Source organism: Podarcis filfolensis (assembly GCF_964270895.1).
Source record: "Podarcis filfolensis genome assembly, chromosome: 12".
Classification (NCBI taxonomy): domain Eukaryota; kingdom Metazoa; phylum Chordata; class Lepidosauria; order Squamata; family Lacertidae; genus Podarcis; species Podarcis filfolensis.
Genome location: NC_139614.1, coordinates 41215172 through 41233798, shown reverse-complemented (window position 1 = coordinate 41233798; position 18627 = coordinate 41215172). Strand labels below are relative to the sequence as shown.

Below are 18627 nucleotides of genomic sequence, written 5' to 3'. Positions count from 1 at the left end.
TAGGGCTGCATATAGGGTGGGAGGGCAGGAACAGGCAACCCATTAGTTTTTCATAAAAACCGGGGAGCTTTTATTTTTTTGTATATTCTTCTTCCTGTGCTCAGTAAAACCAATTGCCGATGTCATCCCCAAGCTGCTAAACGTGGCATTTGTCACTGTAAAGATCAAGGTATTCAGAGTGAAGGGCATTGCAGTTCATCTATCATCCACATCTCCGTGTCAGGTATTTAGAAACAAAACAGGATACTAAGTGAATGGCTGCTGGTGGTATTCAGGACCTTCAGCTTGAGCAGGGTCAATTTGAACATTACAGCGCTATTGGGGAAATTCCACAAGTCCTTGGAAGTGCAGTTCTGACATCAGTTTTTTTAACTGTGTTTCAGGGTCACTGAATGGGCAGTTGCTGCTGTTATAATAATAATGCTGTCATAATAAATATTGTTGTAATAATAACAACAAGATATATAGCCTGCTAGGGACGCGGGTGGTGCTGTGGGTTAAACCACAGAGCCTAGGGCTTGCCGATCAGAAGGTTGGTGGTTCGAATCCCCGTGATGGGGTGAGCTCCCGTTGCTTGGTCCCTGCTCCTGCCAACCTGGCAGTTCGAAAGCATGTCAAAGTGCAAGTAGATAAATAGGTACCACTCTGGCGGAAAGGTAAACGGCGTTTCCGTGCGCTGCTCTGGTTTGCCAGAAGCGGCTTAGTCATGCTGGCCACATGACCTGGAAGCTGTACCCCAGCTCCCTCGGCCAATAAAGTGATATGAGCGCCGCAACCCCAGAGTCGGTCACGACTGGACCTAATGGTCAGGGGTCCAAAGGCTATATAAAGACCTTATATAGCCTGCTATACTCAATGGTCACTTTTATTGTGTGGAAAATAAAAGTAATCCAGTTCTGAAATACAGGTTTAATGGTTCCTGTGTCCTCTATGTTTAGTATGTCCATGTCAAAAGTCATTGTCATATAGAATGCCTGCCTTCTGCCTTGGGATCTTTGTCTGGACATCCTTTTCAAGGGTCTTCAAATTCTGACTGGCCTTTGTGACCAACCACAAATGGGTGTCTGCCAGGATCTTTCTCTTTCCACAAGGAGCAGGGTCTTGCCTCTGAGCTCAGGCTGCACTTCTAAATGCAGTGGGAGGTCACAGACAATCCCGTACCCTTCTCTCCAGGTCCAAGATTGTATCTGGGGAAGTGGTGGACGATTCTGTGCAATGCAGAAACAAGCTTCTGCTGCTCCCTACAGCTTGGATCTAGAGGTGTGGGGTAGAGGCTTACTTTGCCTCTGGATTTGCTCAGAGCACCCAGTAAACAGCATAGTTACAAGCCACATATCTCTGTCTCAGCAGGAGAAAGACCAGGGAGGAGCAAATTGTCTCTCTTGGAGCCCTCACGCTCATGAGTTTGTACTAAGCCATAGTTAGTGAGAGGTGTGAACAGGTTCTTTGTGCAAATGATATACAAGAACAAATCCAGAAGAATCATTTCCCCTTTCCTTCAAATATTATATCATATAATAATTACAGTATAATTTTGTACTATAATAGCAACTGTAACCTAATTTGAGTGGTTTGGTATTAATCTATAGAAAACCAGCTGTGCATAGCATTGTTACAAAATATTCTCTCCTTGTTATAAATAAACCAATTAAATATCCAGGAATTTCACTTCAAAGAAAATTTAATCTAGGAGCTCAGGACATTGATCAGAAATTATTAAAAGAAACAATGAAAGATTTAGGTCACTAGACAAGATAAAGGTATCCTTTTATCTTAGTCAGGTAAAATAGCTTTGATAAAAATGAATCTATTACCTAAAATATTCTCCCCCCGTTCAGAATCTACCAGCGAGGCACAATTTAGCTATTTTACAATTATGGCAGAAAGTTACTCTTAACATTCATGTAGAATGGTAAACCTCCAATAGACGCTGGAAAGACATTATTTAAATCTGAATTACTTGGGGGTATAACATTATCAAAAATTAATTTATATTATTATGCATCTAAATTGATAATGAGAGTCTACTGGGTTTTATTGTATATAGTCACAAGCCCAGCAAAAGATGAATTAAAAATGCCCTTTAGTTAATTAACTTTGGTTTCCAAAATTGGATCTTATCATTGGAGAGATAGATAAGACTATACTAAATACATGGTGCAAATTAAAGGTTCAACGTAGCCCTGGATTATCACCATATGTATTTTTTTTTAAATTAATATATATAGTGAGCAGTTTTCCTTGATCCATCATTTGGAAAATCTTTCTTTATGGTACAACTTGGATTAGTTCAGTCTTAAATCTATGATGTAATAACATTCTCTCTCTCCCCCCGCCCCTTGGAAATTATAAATTGATAAAGTGCAAGGACCAAGAGCTATTTTTACTAGTATGAAATATTTCAAGAGCCAAACAAAGGATATGCTGAGCAAGTGGTATCAGATGCTTCAAGAGTTAGAAAAGTTAAATTTAATTTGGAACATAAATTGGAAACTGATCTGGACAATACCAGGATAGGGCTTGGAGAAACCCCTATCTGAAACCACTCCGCAGAGCCAGTATTAGTTAGTTGATGATGATGATGATGATGATTAAATTAAATTTCTAGGATCACCGGGCAGTTTACAATACAAAAAACACAAAAGTACATAACAGTAACAAACAAAACAATTACACACACCGTTTTAAAGGCAATAGTTTGTTTAATTAGCCAAAGGCAGGGAAATAAAGGAAGGCAAACTCACCTCCTTGCCCTTCCACCAGTAGGTGAAGCCATTTGTTCCAACAGGCTTCTGGGAACAGACTGTATAGTTTTAATAGTTTTTATATATGCGTGCAGTTTTACTTTCATCAGTGTTTAATTGTGTTTTTTTAATGATAGTTTTTTCCTACGTTTTTAGCAGTTCTCATTTGTATATGCAAGTCACCTTGAGTCCCATCAGGGAAAGGTAGAGTATAAAGAAATAATAATAATAATTTCATCTGCTTGCTTGCTAATGGCATGCTTCTCTTACTAGCCACCAGAAGGCTGAGATAATTTCTCAAAGGATAAAATTCATCTAAATAAAACTTAAATAGCAACACAACAGCATGTTGTAATAATCTGGCTGTGCTGCCAAGCAAAAGTGAGAGAGCAGAAAAATGTTGGATTCCAAACCATGAAAGATTGGAAGAGCAGGGTTTTTTGGATGACTCACTTTTTTCATCCCAAGATCCTGGGATGGTAACATAGAACAGAAGTAGCCAATGTGGTGGCCTCCAGATGTTGTTAGACTGCATAGTTGATTGTCAGGGATGATGGGACATAGTTCAATGGCATCTCGAGGGTACCATATTGACTAAGCATGTTGAATATGGAAATGATGTGTAGAAAGGGGATGACGATTTTATAGCTTCCCCACATACGTGACTAGTGCAATCAGCTGCTTGGCTGAGCCTTTTATTATATTGCTGAGATGCTTTAAAAAGTGTTAGATCTGAATGGAGAGTAGAGCCTATTTTATGGCAGAGGAGATTATCATAAACTAGGAGTGGGGGAAAGAAATCAGAGAAGCTCTGTATTCTTAGGAAAGTTGTCATGGATCATTAATTATCCTGACATGTTAGGAATTGCATTTTGACAGATTGACATACCATAGGCTTATGGATGGCTCGTTAGGGGATTTTGGTTGGAGGATAATCAAGTGGCTCTTTAAGATTCTGGAATGGCACACAGAAGACATCTAATTGTGGAGTAACTCGGAAAATCATAAATTGAGAATAGTGGGGGCTGGGTATCTTCACTCATTCACATAGATCTGAGGAGCATAATCAGACAACCTCTCTAACAGTGAAGTTGCAAGGCTTGAAATTCAGTTGCAGCCCTTCAACAGATCTCACTGTGCAAATAATTTTATCCAGTTGGTTGAGAAGGGGTACAGGTAGGCTAACTCATCTCTACATAAAATACATTGTTACAGATTTTAGTCTTCCATATTGGTTCTATTTCTGTCATGTGGTTTTATTTTTATATCCAGTGTGTGCACGAGAGCAACTTTCAAAATCTAAAGCTCATAAATCTTTTAGAAATTGCTCTTGCATTTTTATCTCAGCGTGGCTATGCCACCTCTTGCTTTGCAAGGCTGCTTGTTTTTCTTTTATTTATGCTGCATCAGCTATGAAAGCACAGTGAGGAGTAACAGCCTCATAACTGTAAATGGCTTAGAGGTGTTCAGCTCTTAATGCAACTTGAGCCATTTAGGGCTTCCCGACATTTTAGTTAATTTATTGGTTCAGGGTCGTCCCCCCCCTTTGTTTTTGCAGTTTTTAATTACTTATACTACCATACTCCTTGTAATATATTTGTTGATTGTGTTAATTTTTTATCTTGTATTCTTAGCTGAACATGGATTCTAAAGCATCTGTTTGGATTATTTACCGTATTTTTCGCTCCATAAGACGCACCAGACCACAAGACGCACCTAGTTTTTGGAGGAGGAAAACAAGAAAAAAAATATTCTGAATCTCGGAAGCCAGAACAGCAAGAGGGATCTCTGTGCAGTGAAAGCAGCAATCCCTCTTGCTGTTCTGGCTTCTGGGATAGCTGCGCAGCATGCATTTGCTCCATAAGACGCACACACATTTCCCCTTACTTTTTAGGAGGGAAAAAGTGAGTCTTATAGAGCAAAAAATACGGTAGTTTTCAATCCAAGTCCAAATACAGTACAGTCTAAAACCATTTAAGATACCCATTTTACAATAGCTTAAAAGTGAGGATTCACTGTCTACCAACCCAGGTGGTTATGTTCTACCCTCCACTGTTGAAAGCAGTATATATCTGAATAGCACTTAAAAGCCATCTCTAGCAAATGTTGTCCCCATCTTCAAAATGGTTTGCAGGGAGGGAGGAAAAGCCAGGTAACTACTGACTGGTCACTTGACCAGGAAAAGTACTAGAATAGCCAATTAAACAGTTGGTCTGCAATTATTTAGAAAATGATCCTGTGATTACTAAGACTCAGCATGGGATTCTCAAAAGCAAGTCAAATCTCATTTCTTTCTTCTTCTTTTTTTGATACAGTTACATGCTTGGTGGATCAGGGAAATGCTGTGGAAGTAGTGTATCTTGATTTCAGTAAGCCTTTGACAATGGCCTCATGATATCGAAGGGGATCAGAACCAGACAAGTACCATTTTAGGCCAGCAGCCACTATAGGCCAGAGGCCATGACCCTGAGGCTAGAGAATCACCTATTGCTTGCTCGCTTTTTGTAATCTCTACCCCCCCTTTGGAATGTACTGTTGAGGAACAGCAAGGAGAACACCCCCCTGTAACAATAGTGAAGATAAAGAACAAGTAGAAAAAGCTGAATAGTGTACCTTGATTCTATGGCAACATATATGTTAACACTTTGAAACCAATCGGCATGTAACACAATATACCCTCCTAGGCATGCCAACTCTAGGGGGCTGAAGGCACATCAACCCCCTTAATATTTGTTTTAAGAGAGCTGGGCCCACTCAGTCTTGAGGTGACCCTGCCTATTGCAGGTCCAGTGGCTGGCTCCTCCAGAGTGCTTGGCGTCTTCTGTTTGCACGTACAGTCACACATGCACAATGCATGTGATGTGATGCATGCTGGGGGGCCCCAATCTTGGGGGCAACCTAACGCCTCTGTACCCTCCTGATGACTTGATGTAAGCAACATGTATAAAAATACCTCCTCAACACAATACCTATGAGCCTCACAACCTTGGCCTCGTGGTTCATGAGGAGAGATTGATTTGGATGACATACTAAGCCAAATCTTGCCTTAGCCTAACACAGCTTGGGAGGGGGGAACCCATGGAAGAGCAGAGAAGCTGTGAGTTCCCCTCTGGCCACAGTCATGTGAACTAGGCTAGTGATGGTAAAACACATACAGCAGCAAACTCCTCAGGGAAAAGACAGGACCGCTTAAGGGACCATTTCTGCTTTAAAGGTCCATTTCTGTTTAAAGGCCACAGTGCATAGGTCTTATCTAAAGACTCTACAGGAATCTAATTTTATGAATGTGGAATTTATATATAAAACACCACTGCCCCACCTGGTCAAGGCAACTCACCATTTTATATAATGTATTAAAAGTAATTCTAAAACTGCTTCCTGAAAATATAGCCCCAGCCTAAAGTCCCTTATTATTGTCATTATTAATCCATTCAATTGCTAAACTGTCCTTCATCAACTATAATCCTAGGGTGGTTTGAAGAATCAACTTAAATACATTAAAATAATAAAAGTTAGTAACCAATTAAGCACAAAAAGCCAAAGTGACATAAAAAAAATTCTGGTTCTCTCTTTGGAAGAAAAGAAGAAGGCCTACCTTTTTAAATTATACCCACTGGGAATTATAGTGAGCAGGACTTTGAGCCAGGTTGCTGAATTTATCTACATGACCATATGTGCAGGTGTGAAGCCATATATGGTGTGAAGCCATATAAAAAGTGAGCTGGGGCGATTATGTGGTCTTGAATTTAGCAATGCCTACACAGATTGACATTCTAACCAGAGCCTAGCTCCCTTACAATAGCAGCCTGCCCATGTTTTAAAATCTGTTAGTGAAGTTAAATAGCTTTAAGGAGTGAGTTGTCTCCATCTTGAAGCACCAACCATGCAACACCCTCTCCAAGAAGTATTCTGACCTTGTTATATTTTCCAATTCCAAGTGAGAACTTTTATCTTTGCCGAGACATTTTAGTTGTGCACTCTATCCTATTGTATTTACAACCCCATAAAGTTGTTTTGATTTGTAATTTGGGTATATGACCATTTTTGGCTTTATCTTATATAGTACCCTAGTATCTAATTGATGAAGGGTGGTTCTAAAATCTTTTAAGTGAATACATAAAAAAAATACAATAGATGCATCTCATTTATTTAATCTTCTTTGATAATTGCAGTTTAAATAACTGCATTTAACTACCATGCATCTTTCAAAATAGCAACCTCCTAAATAAGAACTCCGACTGATTGTGTCAGCCTCTTTGTTTTCACTCCTTTCACCCCATGGGGTTTTGAAATTATAGTTAATGATTAGAAAATAAAACACAACTCAAGATGCTATGCAACAGAGTTCTAAAAGGGAGAAAGATAGCATTTGTAATTCTGGATTATAAATAATAGAGGAACCTACCAATGCAAAAATAGTTCTCAGATGTGTGTTATAATTGTATATGATAATTGCAGCTGACATAACCTCTGCTGGATATCTTTTTATTCATTTTTTAAATACTCGTGACAGAAGAGTGGGAGCAGGGATCTTAGCATCTTCCTTAGTTTGGTGAACCTAGAAGTGAATTTTTTTGGGGAGAGAGAGAGAGATGTTCATGTGTTCTCTGTAAAAATAATTAACCAGATTTGTTTCAGACTTTGAACAATATATTAAACTGCTGAAAATAGTTTCTTATGAGGAATAGACCACCCACCGTCTACATTTAGCACAAAATGAATGTGTTAACTTAGGAGATATTATTGAAATTTCCAGAGTCAGACAATATGGTTTGGATCTATGAAATACAGTTTATTGACTTTCTTTGGGATTCTCAGTATGTAATAGATGACATTTGAAACATAATCCTGGATGTTAAAGATGACATTGTAGGGAGGGAGAATAACTGTGTTAAAATTATCTGGCATGCCAATCAGTTGCAAAGAGCTAAAAGGCTTAAAAGTCATGAAAGGGTTTATAATCAGTAGAGGCCCCTAAAATGTCTGAAGGAGTGGCAGAGGAATAGAATCAGCCCTTTTGGGCTCTGAGCAAAAGTCAGGCTAGTCCAGCATCCTGTTTTCCACAGTGGCGAAGCAGATGCTTCTGGGATGTCTACAAACAGGATATGAGTGCGATTGCTGCCTCTTGTTGCAACCTCCAGATAAGTGGTAATCAACAGAATTCACCTTCTGAATCTGGAAGTTCCATGTATCTGTTTTGAGTAGTAGATCAACCTAACCTCCACAGTTTTTCCCACAGTTCCAAAACACGTGGCTGTAGTTACATTTTGCAAGGGGAACACCAGTAATGAGCAAGCTGCCTGCCATGGCTCATCTTCTCATTGAGTATTCCCAAGGTTTTCCAGGTCACAGTTTGAAACCACTGGCTTAAATCAGGAAAGACACAAAAGCTTGCATATATTAGAGACAAGAATGTTCTTAATCATGGTGGATTAAATACAGTGCAATGGTTTTTGATCCAGTGGGACTCATCTGCTATTGAAAGAGTAAGGGAGGTGATGATTGCCAGTTTCCCCTTCCTACTACATTTCTCTTTTTGTGAATCGGCCCTTGCACCCTCTTCTCTTATGTTAATGGATGCAGTATTTCCTTGGCAGAGGCTTGACTTATTTCTTAAATTAGGTGGAGGTACTGAGAATTTACTTAATTAGGCAGAGGATATTCTGGTTTAATGAATAAAACAAATACTTTGCTTTTTATAATCAGTTAAGGAGTTTCAGAAATTTCGTGATTTCACAAGTATGTTCACATCCTGGGGCAACAGGTCATTTCCATCTTAATTTCTATAATAGACCTGTGGTTTGAAAAATTACATTTATGATAGGATGTTAATATTTCATCTCTTCTCCCAGACACCTCTGCATTTAATAATGAGTATGTTAATTTTATTTCCGTATAATGATAGCTGTTGCTTCCTGTTTTAAAGAAAGTTATATTTTGAATCTTCTAATAATAATGCAAAACACACCTTACTACCTACACAACGTTTCTCATCTCCACTAACTACATAAGCTCTTAAACAAGTCGAAATCTTATTAATCCTGTCGTACGATAACAATGTGTAATAATAAAAAAATCTGTTCGTCAAAACTGCAATTACTTTCATTAAACAAAACCCACAAGTTAAATTAATGTAAGAGAGCTCAGTTTAAATGCTGCATCTGTTATTCACAAATATTGTTTTGTACCTCCTTTCTATAGTTGCTTGGGCAAAAACATGCACAGCTGAAGAGATGTAATTATCACACGGCTGAAGGCCAACCACAAGTAGGCCCACACATGGCAATTAGATGCTTTGTATATTCAATAAATACACAGCCGTGAGAGTGATTGGGTTCTATATGGGAAGTGAATGGGCATTTAATGGGGGGCTCCAACTCCAATAAGGAAGTAGGATAGCCTAAGCAGATTTGAACCTGTGTTCAGCTTTGTAAAGACAACACGCACACACACACACACATGTGAGAGAGGGAGAGACCAGGAAGTATATAAATTCTGTGTAAAAGTTTGCCAGATACAAGTCTTCAACCCACTTCTAGTAAAAACTTCTCTGCATTTCTGTATCCTTTATACATGTTAATTTCTCCCCAAACAGTTTCCCCAAAACCTCACTTCTGCTGGAGAAGTCCTTGGTAAAAGGCATAATGTCTAAAAACTACAATTAAAGAAATCGGTCACAAAGATAGCTTGGTGCAAGGCTATTTATTAGTAGGATCAGATGAAATTTACTCTGCTCAGGTGTGGCAGTTATATTGGGGTCTGAAAACGAACTTGACTAACCTTGTCAAACATCAGTATTTGTTTGTGCCAGGTTTCACAGAGCTAAAGTGCCCTCTTCTTAGTCCTACCCCACATCAGTATCTCTGGCCATAGCTTAAGCCTCCAAGAACCCAAATTTGCTTTGCATTCCTTGATAACTGCAGAGCCATCATTCTCAGAAACAACCCTTGAGCCAATACTGATATTAGCTTTCTCTACTTCTGTCTATAGGGCACATGTAGGTAACTGGGGAAACAAGGTCAAAAATGCAACTCTATAATTATGGAAAGTTCAGAAGAAAATTTTGCTTGTGAACCTGGTAATGTGTTTAGTACCTTTGCTGCAAGGATGGGGAACCTGTGTCTTTTGTAGTCCAACAACGAATGAATACGTCACACACACATGATGTGTGTATGCATTCTGTGTTTCCTGTGTATACATAGTTGAAGGCAGCAAGGCTCCAGAATAGGGATTGGGTTTTCTTATTGACCTTCCATACTTTATAAACGTATGCCCCTGTTAAAAGTAAGAGCAGCATTCTGCTTTATTATGGTGTTGTTATTTTTACAGAAGGGAGATTTTGAGGGATGGGAATAAACTGAGAAAGCTTAAAGATGCTCTAACTCTTGTGTCTGTGTGCACATTTATAGAGCTTAAGTCCAAGTGTTGAAATAGTAAAGCTCTTGTCACCACATTTTCACAAGCTTTGTTAGCCTAATTCTGTAACTGAAATAAACTCAATAACATATGCTAACATTCCCTTTCTACATCTAAATTATAGACACTGGTAAAACTGGAAATAAGCAGCTAATGTTTTATTGATGTCTAGATTGTTTTGAATTTATAGACATATTTCCTTTGAAGATATGAATGACCCACAACTGCCACCCAGCTGTATGAAAATGATTGTGACGTATCCTAATAAAAACTGACTGTGTTGTTGCCAGCAATGTAATAAGAACATTACTTGGGTTGCCAAAGTGTGGCTTGGCCTTCTCTGGCCTCTATACTCATGTGCTGATATCGTCCCTTAGGATAAAATTGAGTTGTAATTGAAATAACTATGGTATGAAGTGACACGATCCACTTAAAATTTAACCAAATATACACAAATGTGGTCTATACTTTTAAAACAAAAACTCTGCAAAAATATAAAATAAAATAAATCTCAAAGCAGACTGGTGAATTTTGTAATCACCTTTAACTCAGTCTGTAGCATGGGACCCACTGTTCATCTTTTTGCTGTCTTAATTTCTCTTTATAATTTATTTCCCCTTTCTCTATTCTCTTTACCTCTGACTCTCCTCACACTTCCCTCTTTCTCTTTTTACCAACATGTACACAAAGATAGAAAATCGTATTGAGAGGAAGGGATTTGTTGACATTCATTGTCTCAAGAGAAAATAGAATGTGCTTCCAGGGGTGAAATCAAACCCCTGGAGAATCACAGCACCTGCTGTGGCTGCAGAGGCTGGCAACTTGTAACTGCTGCCTTCCACTTGTTTTTTGCTGCATTAGCAGCACTAAAGTGACCTCTCTGGGTTTAAGCCTGGGCAGTGTGTATGGAGGTCCTGGGCTGCCCAGACAACAACACCCCGCTCTCAGCCTCGCTGACGTTTCCCAAGGAAAGCAGAACAATACGTTTGGCAACAGCTTCGCTGCAGGAGTTGGTGGAAGGAGGCATACAAGATACCATCCATATTTGTGTGTTTACTTTGCTAAATGTGGTATACAGCCTCTGCAAGTGTTGAATAATGGGTAGAGTGGGTCAGGACAAGTAACTGAAGTTGTGTGTTAGAATAATTGCAGATTTTGATTGGTGTTGTCAAGAGGTTGATGTTGTCAAGAGGTTGCCAGGCAGAATACCTACCCTCACCCTGTCCACCTTGTTCTGGAGAGAGAAAACATCTGGAAAGACTTACCTCGACATCTCTTCTGAGCACGTGCAATGAAAAGGACTCTCTGAAGCAGCATTATGTCAAGGAGTTTATTTTTATTTTGAAAAAGGTTTATCTTATCATTCAGTACAAAAAGGAGAAAATACATCAGTTTACAACACTAATATAATAATACAACAGACACAGAATAACAGCAGCCAGTTCAAAACTCTACTCTGTCAAAAGTTTTAAAGACACAGGTTCTTCAGATATCTGGGTGCCAAGCGATATAGGGCTGATGAGAGTTGTAGTTCAAGAACATCTGGAGGGCCAAGAGTTCCCCACTCTTGCTTTTGCAAAAGTGCACACCTTCCTCTAATACAGGTTTTCCCACATTGCGGCGGAATCTACACATATAATAAAAAGTTCTGAATATTTTTTTTAAAAAAAGCGTTTTTAAAAATACATTACATTTTCTATAAGGCTCACAATCGCTATCTAGTGTCACATTGTATATTGTACTTAAAACACATTTAAAACGTTTTATTTGCAGCTGCATAGCTGAGCCCTATAGCTGAGAGATGCAGGCAGCGCTGTGGATTAAACCACAGAGCCTAGGGCTTGCTGATCAGAAGGTCGGTGGTTCAAATCCCCATGACAGGGTGAGCTCCCGTTGCTTGGTCCCTGCTCCTGCCAAACTAGCAATTTGAAAGCACATCATATAAAGCAAGTAGATAAATAGGTACTGCTCTGGCGGGAAGGTAAACGGCGTTTCCATGCGCTGCTCTGGTTCGCCAGAAGTGGCTTAGTCATGCTGGCCACATGACCTGGAAGATGTACGGCCGCTCCCTCAGCCAGTAAAGTGAGATGAGTGCCGCAACCCCAGAGTCAGCCACGGCTGGACCTAATGGTCAGGGGTCCCTTTACCTTTACCTTTAGCTGCATCCTAGGTCACAGGCAGATCGAAGATGGGTGGCAACAGCAACACTACCACCAAAATATGTGGTAAAAGATTAAGAAATGAATCTTGAAATGCATGTTTGGTTTAAAGGTGGGTCCTGGGTCTGTAAATGTTGAAGAACATTTATCTGGAGTGACTTGTTTCTGAGGGCAGTGGGGGCACTTCAGCATTAGGATAGGGTTTATTATTCTGACCCAAATCACTGGAAACTTTGCAAGTGTACTGATAATTTGTCATAATTTATGTTCCAGAACTTTGGGATTGTTAGTAAAGCGACTGGAGAAAGGTGGGAAAGCAGAACAAGAAAACCTCTTTCATGAAAATGACTGTATTGTTAGAATTAATGATGGGGACCTTCGCAATAGAAGATTTGAGCAGTAAGTGCATCTTTACAGTTTATTGCTTTTCTTAACCTTTAACCATCACACATGGTAGTAATTTGGGGAGGAATAAAATGCTCAAGAACAAATTGCCTAAGTAAGTTCTTTCTTTAAAGAGGAGTGTGTTTGTAGATCATTACAGTGTTTCTTTAATTACTCAGTTTACAATTGCTACAGGATAATGACTGCCATTGCATAACTTTCCTCAATTTAAAATTGTTACAGGGCTGTTTTTCTTCCCTCTATCCCCTGTTAACTTGAATGGTACGGTTTGTTTATAGGTGGAGAAGCGCTTAACATTAACACACCATCGAAACCATTGTGTTCACTGTTTCTAAAACAGTAATGTAATTTTGCACGCGAAATGCACGTGTGTGTAGAAATGCTGAAGCTTCCACAAAGAAGTCAGTAAGATTATAACTTTCTGTGTAGCAGGGCATTGGGTCATTTTATTATGCCCTCCCCCCCTAGATTCTGGTTCTCATGAGTTCTAGTTCTCGCGGAAATTTAATTTAAAAAATAAATTATGGGGCAGGGGGGAATTGTGCAGCTTATATCACCTGAACATTCAGTAATATTTGTGGTGCATAGATTTTTGACAGAGAAACAATGCTGGAATCTTATGTTTTTATTTTGCAATAATGAATAATCAATCTAAATTAAAATATTTCTGACACTATTAGTGATAATTTCAATCCTTTAATATCCTGCAGTGCTTAAGTGCTTATAAAACTGCTGTATTGAGGTCAACTATGCATCAAATAAGAACATTCAAACATCACACTCAAATGAAAGATCCACAGCAAACCTTGGGTGCGTGCACACCCTCCTCCTGTGTGACTGTGAGGAGGGGTTTGGAAACTTTCAGTTCTCCAACTTTGTTAATCACAAGCTAGTTTCAGAAACTCATGGTTTGAATTTGACTTCTTTTAAACTAGCAGGCATTTAATGTTGACCACAGTCCTGCATCTGGGCGATATAAAGCAAAGCAAACAAAAGCTTATTAACTCCTCCTTGGCTGCATGGAAAGGGAAGGGTTGTGTTCAGGTTTGCTCCAGCTCTTTCACATTGTGTTAAAACCTTTGTTTAGCATGGCATTCAAATGTGGTGTTTCACTTGGGAATAAAGAACTGTGAGTTTAAGGACAAATTGTAGTAATACTCCTCCATGACCTTTTGTGCAAGGTAGTAGAATGCTTCTCATAAACAGCTCCACCATGTATTGGTTGGTTGTGTTGTGGTATGAGCAACATTGTGGATAAGGAAGACATCAGATCTAATACTGTAAACTGTTAATGGGCTATTAAGGGCTCTTGTGGTTATTTTTCCCCACATAGCACATTTCTTCTAAATTAGAACAAACTATGGTTGGATCCATTTTTTAAAATGAACAACAGTAAAAATAATATTTTATTGATTTTGACATTACTAGAATCTATGCCTCATTCAACAATTGAAAGCTGAAGCTTTCATTCTCTTCCTTTTGCTCATGAGAAAGGAGGGAGGACCACATGAGACCAAGTCTGGTTATGGCTGATATAATGCTGATATATGGCTGATATATAATGCTGCATCCTAATTTAGTCTGACTTCTTAACTGGGCCGCTAAATGCAACTAGATCAAATACAAAAAGTTTAGCATGAAAATCTTTCCGTCTGTGGGACGCATGTTATAATTTAACAGAAAGTGCTAACTAGACAGTTTAATATTATTTTGAAGTAGGTTTCCATGAACTTTTATGCAAGTTAATATATCATATTCTTAGATCACCTATATTTTGAATTAAGGAGATTTTTTAGGGGGGGGTGCTTACAAATTTCAAAGTCATCATTTATAAAATTTAAGAAAAGGACATGAAACCTTATGCTAATTTTAAAACCACATTTATTAATAAAAGAAGATTTTTTTAAAAAACAACAACTGTGCTGCCCTAAAAGAAATATACTTTTAGTAGAAAAGACATTTGGAGCAGATCACTCCAAGAAAATCAGCCTTTTAGTTTACAGTTCGCCTTTTTAGTTTACAGTTCAGTTTCAACAATATGTCTTGTCATTTCATGATGCCTAATTAACATCAGTAATTATGTTTGTAATGTCTTCTAGTCTGCCAGTCTTAATTTGCTAATTTCTCATTCATTCTCAAACCTAGAGCACAGCATATGTTCCGTCAAGCCATGCGAACACCCATTATTTGGTTCCATGTGGTTCCGGCAGCGAAGAAAGAGCAATATGAACAGTTATCACAAAGTGAGAAGAATGCTCACTACTCCAGTCGATTTAGCCCCGATTCCCAATATATGGACAATAAGAGTGTTAATCACACTGGACTTCACACATTACAAAGAATACCCCGAGTGAGCCATCAAGCAGATCAGACGGACTCTTACTCACAACTACCTCATAGTGTGAATTCATCAGGAAAACCACCCCTAGGCCTGGCATCATCACCACAAAATGTCCTTGCCTCCACTTCAAGCACTGGCTATAATACCAAAAAGATAGGGAAGCGGCTCAATATACAGCTGAGGAAAGGTAAGCAAGTTTGTTTTCTGCCTGCTGGGCATATAGTAGTCCTCTGAATGCTGTTGGCTTGCAGCTCCCATCACCTCTAGACATATTGGGCAAATGGACATGGATGATGAGGGTTATGACAACTGCCAGGTCCACTGCTTCCCCAGCCCTTCTTCATCATATCTATATCGTATCTTGTATTAATACAATACAGTGGTACCTCGGGTTACATAGGCTTCAGGTTACAGACTCTGCTAACCCAGAAATATTACCTTGGGTTAAGAACTTTGCTTCAGAATGAGAACAGAAATCGTGCAGCAGCGGTGCAGCAGCAGCAGGAGGCCCCATTAGCTAAAGTGGTGCTTCAGGTTAAGAACAGTTTCAGGTTAAGAACGGACCTCCAGAACGAATTAAGTTCCTAACCCAAGGTACCACTGTATATGTATTAAAGAAGATCATATCTTCTTTAATACATATCTTGAAAAACTCAATGTCCTTTTTCTATGCTGCTTCATGGCAGTGTAGAACATAAACTGGGTTTGGGTAAATTCTTTATGAGGACATAAGGAAAGTAGCACCTTAAATGGTTTTGACTCCATTATCAAGCTTATTGACTATAAAAAGTACTTTACACCTCTAGCAAAGCTGAGAATATTGGTCAAGATGCAAAGTACTATTCAGCTAGTAATGTGAGGCCCTGGGGCGCTTTTAGAACCTTGGCATTTTCTTCAACATGCTTTACCCTCATGCCACCTGGTAAAATGCATTCGAACCCAAAGGAAATTTCAAAGAGATAGGAGTCAAAGAGAAAAGGTCAGAAATTCCACTGTGCTCGTACAAAACCTAGCTAATGTGTTTCCAGTGGTATGCACCGATCTTTTCCAAGAGTCTAGGTCAAATATTTCTCAACTGAGTTCTTATTAAGTCCCAGATAGGTGGATTGTGACACAAGGATGTAAATGTGTAGCGTTTTAAATCAGACCTTTAATGTGTGAGCATATCTGAATTGCAAGGTGTGAATATATGAATACAAGGTGAAATGTGTATTTGTCATAATAACTGAAAATAAGTTATTAAGTATGTAGCTGTAAGGTCTTTTTTTTCATTGCAATGAAGAAATATCAGCTAGCTTCTCAATGCCACTTCTGTGTTGCTGTTGGCAAGCATTTTTTATTTATTTACATTTGCATGTAATAGTTAAATTTAGTGCCAGTCATTTTGTATTTTTATTATGAGATTTTTTCACATGGAACACATCAAAGGGGACTCTTACTGTGGCTTAATAATGATCAGTGATGTTATTTTCCTTCTATGATTATGTTCTATTTTCTGTGAACTTCATGTGAACTACCAGATTGCTTGTTTCTGGTTACTGGGTTTTAAGCTCTACAAACCTGGATGACATAAGGTTGAGTTGACAGTTTGCTTCTGTTGTTGATGCGCCTTCAAAAATACTTAAGGCCATCAGCTTAAGATGACATGCTTGGAGGGGGGCGGGAGAAACCCTGTTACTAGCTGAGTGAGGAATTGCTGTGCTTATAAATATAAACCCAGTCAGTATTACGATTTACGAATTTTTCACATTTAATGGAACAGATAAAGAAGAAGCCTACAAACACACCACTGGGACATTACACAGGCACCTGATTTTTCTCAGTCAGCAATGGAAATAGTGATCATACCATTTATATAATTGCAGTACTTTGCAGCACTAAGTAGTGGACAAAAATAGCGTTTTTTAGCAGTAAGGGAGAGTGATCATTTCTTTGGCACAAAGTGAAACGTAATTACCGCATTGTGGTTACGTGAAACTGTCTTTAAAGAAAACCACTGTTTATTTTGCAGCTGCTAGATTGCTGTAACTGGGGCCAGCCCTAGAAAGCATATTCCAGATTTTAAACAGATTTGCTATCCGTGGTCAATTTACAAACACTATTTGAACACCTATTTTTTTCAAATGACTTTGTTGTTCAAGAGGTGGTTACCTGGATATGTTTTCCCATGTATTTTGCCTATGCAGTATGATCGTTGTTGGAGCACCCTATCTTTTGAGGTCAGAGGAGTGGCAATCATGGAAATGACCTTTTTGAACGAGTATCCCAATTCCTCATATAATAAATTTTTATTGATTTTACAACATATATTAAAACACAATACAACTAACAATTGACGACACATAAACAGACAAACATGTAAACACGTATAATTTCTTAACCTCTCTTTCTTGAACCTTGTTTCCACGACTTCCCCATACCTCCCTTTTCTGCATCCCTGTTTTAAACTTTTCCAGCAACCCCTAATTTCAGTACTTGCAATTCAGTTTCTAATCTTTTTCCTCTTACCCAATTATTTATCACTGCAATTCTGTTTTACATTACCCATGACATTTTAGCACTCATTAATTTTACAACAATTCTTAAGATAAACTTTAAATTTCTTCCAATCTTCTTCCACCGTCTCTTTCCCTTGGTCACGGATTCTGCCAGTCATCTCAGCCAGTCCCATATAATCAATCACTTTCGTCTGCCACTCTTCCAGCGTGGGTAGTTCTTGTATCTTCCAATACTTTGCTAGAAGAACTCTTGCTGCTGTTGTAGCATACATAAAAAACGTCCTGTCTTTCCTTGACACCAATTGGCCTACCATGCCCAGGAGAAAGGCCTCTGGTTTCTTATGAAAGGTACACTTAAGTACCTTCTTAATTTCATTATAGATCATTTCCCAGAAGGCCTTGATCCTTGGGCACGTCCACCAAAGGTGGTAGAAAGTACCTTCAGTTTCCTTACATTTCCGAGTATCCCAATTCCTGATTATGTTGTATTTTTATTCTTATGCTGCTTTTAAAAATGGTTTTGGTTGCCATGTTTTTATTGTTACAATCTTCGAGGTTTATTTTGTTAAAACATGGTTTTCAATTGTGTTTGACATATAGCAAGTATTTTTAAACTAAATATTTGGGGTATACATTAGATAAATTTTATATTTTATTTTCCCATTACTTTATTTCAGTTGCAAAATTTGCTTCAAAAAATATCAAGTCTTCTCAATTATTTGAGTTAAGATTGTGAATGTCTAATTAGAGTAGTGAATACTGGCTACAATCCAATCTGGAATTATGCACATGACATGTAATCTCATTATAGTGAATGCATTTTAAGTGTGCCTAATGCTCTGCCAAAATATGGCATTTGCATCTTGATTGCAGAGATTAGATTTACATCAGTTGAATTCAATTTAGTACGTTTGCATTTTTTCCAGTTTCTAACTTGATCTAGCAGTTGCTTATAATGCAGCCACCAAACAAAATGCCCATTGAGATGAAGTATCCAGGCCCTAAGCCCATTTGGGTTTTCAAGGTCAAAACAAGCATGATGAATTGAACCGGGAAACTTTACT

The 18627-nt window shown here is 38.6% G+C and overlaps 1 protein-coding gene across 8 annotated transcripts in view; it reads left to right on the top strand.

Annotated features, from left to right (window-relative positions):
* The window catches only part of PARD3 (par-3 family cell polarity regulator), a 560882-nt gene that overhangs the window by 306955 nt on the left and 235300 nt on the right, over positions 1-18627 (top strand). For all 8 annotated transcript variants that reach the window (XM_083579257.1, XM_083579256.1, XM_083579253.1 and 5 more), the window contains 2 exons: positions 12593-12718; positions 14870-15252. In XM_083579257.1, the coding sequence (XP_083435383.1) occupies positions 12593-12718; positions 14870-15252 (509 nt within the window). The remainder of the gene's footprint in view (positions 1-12592; positions 12719-14869; positions 15253-18627) is intronic.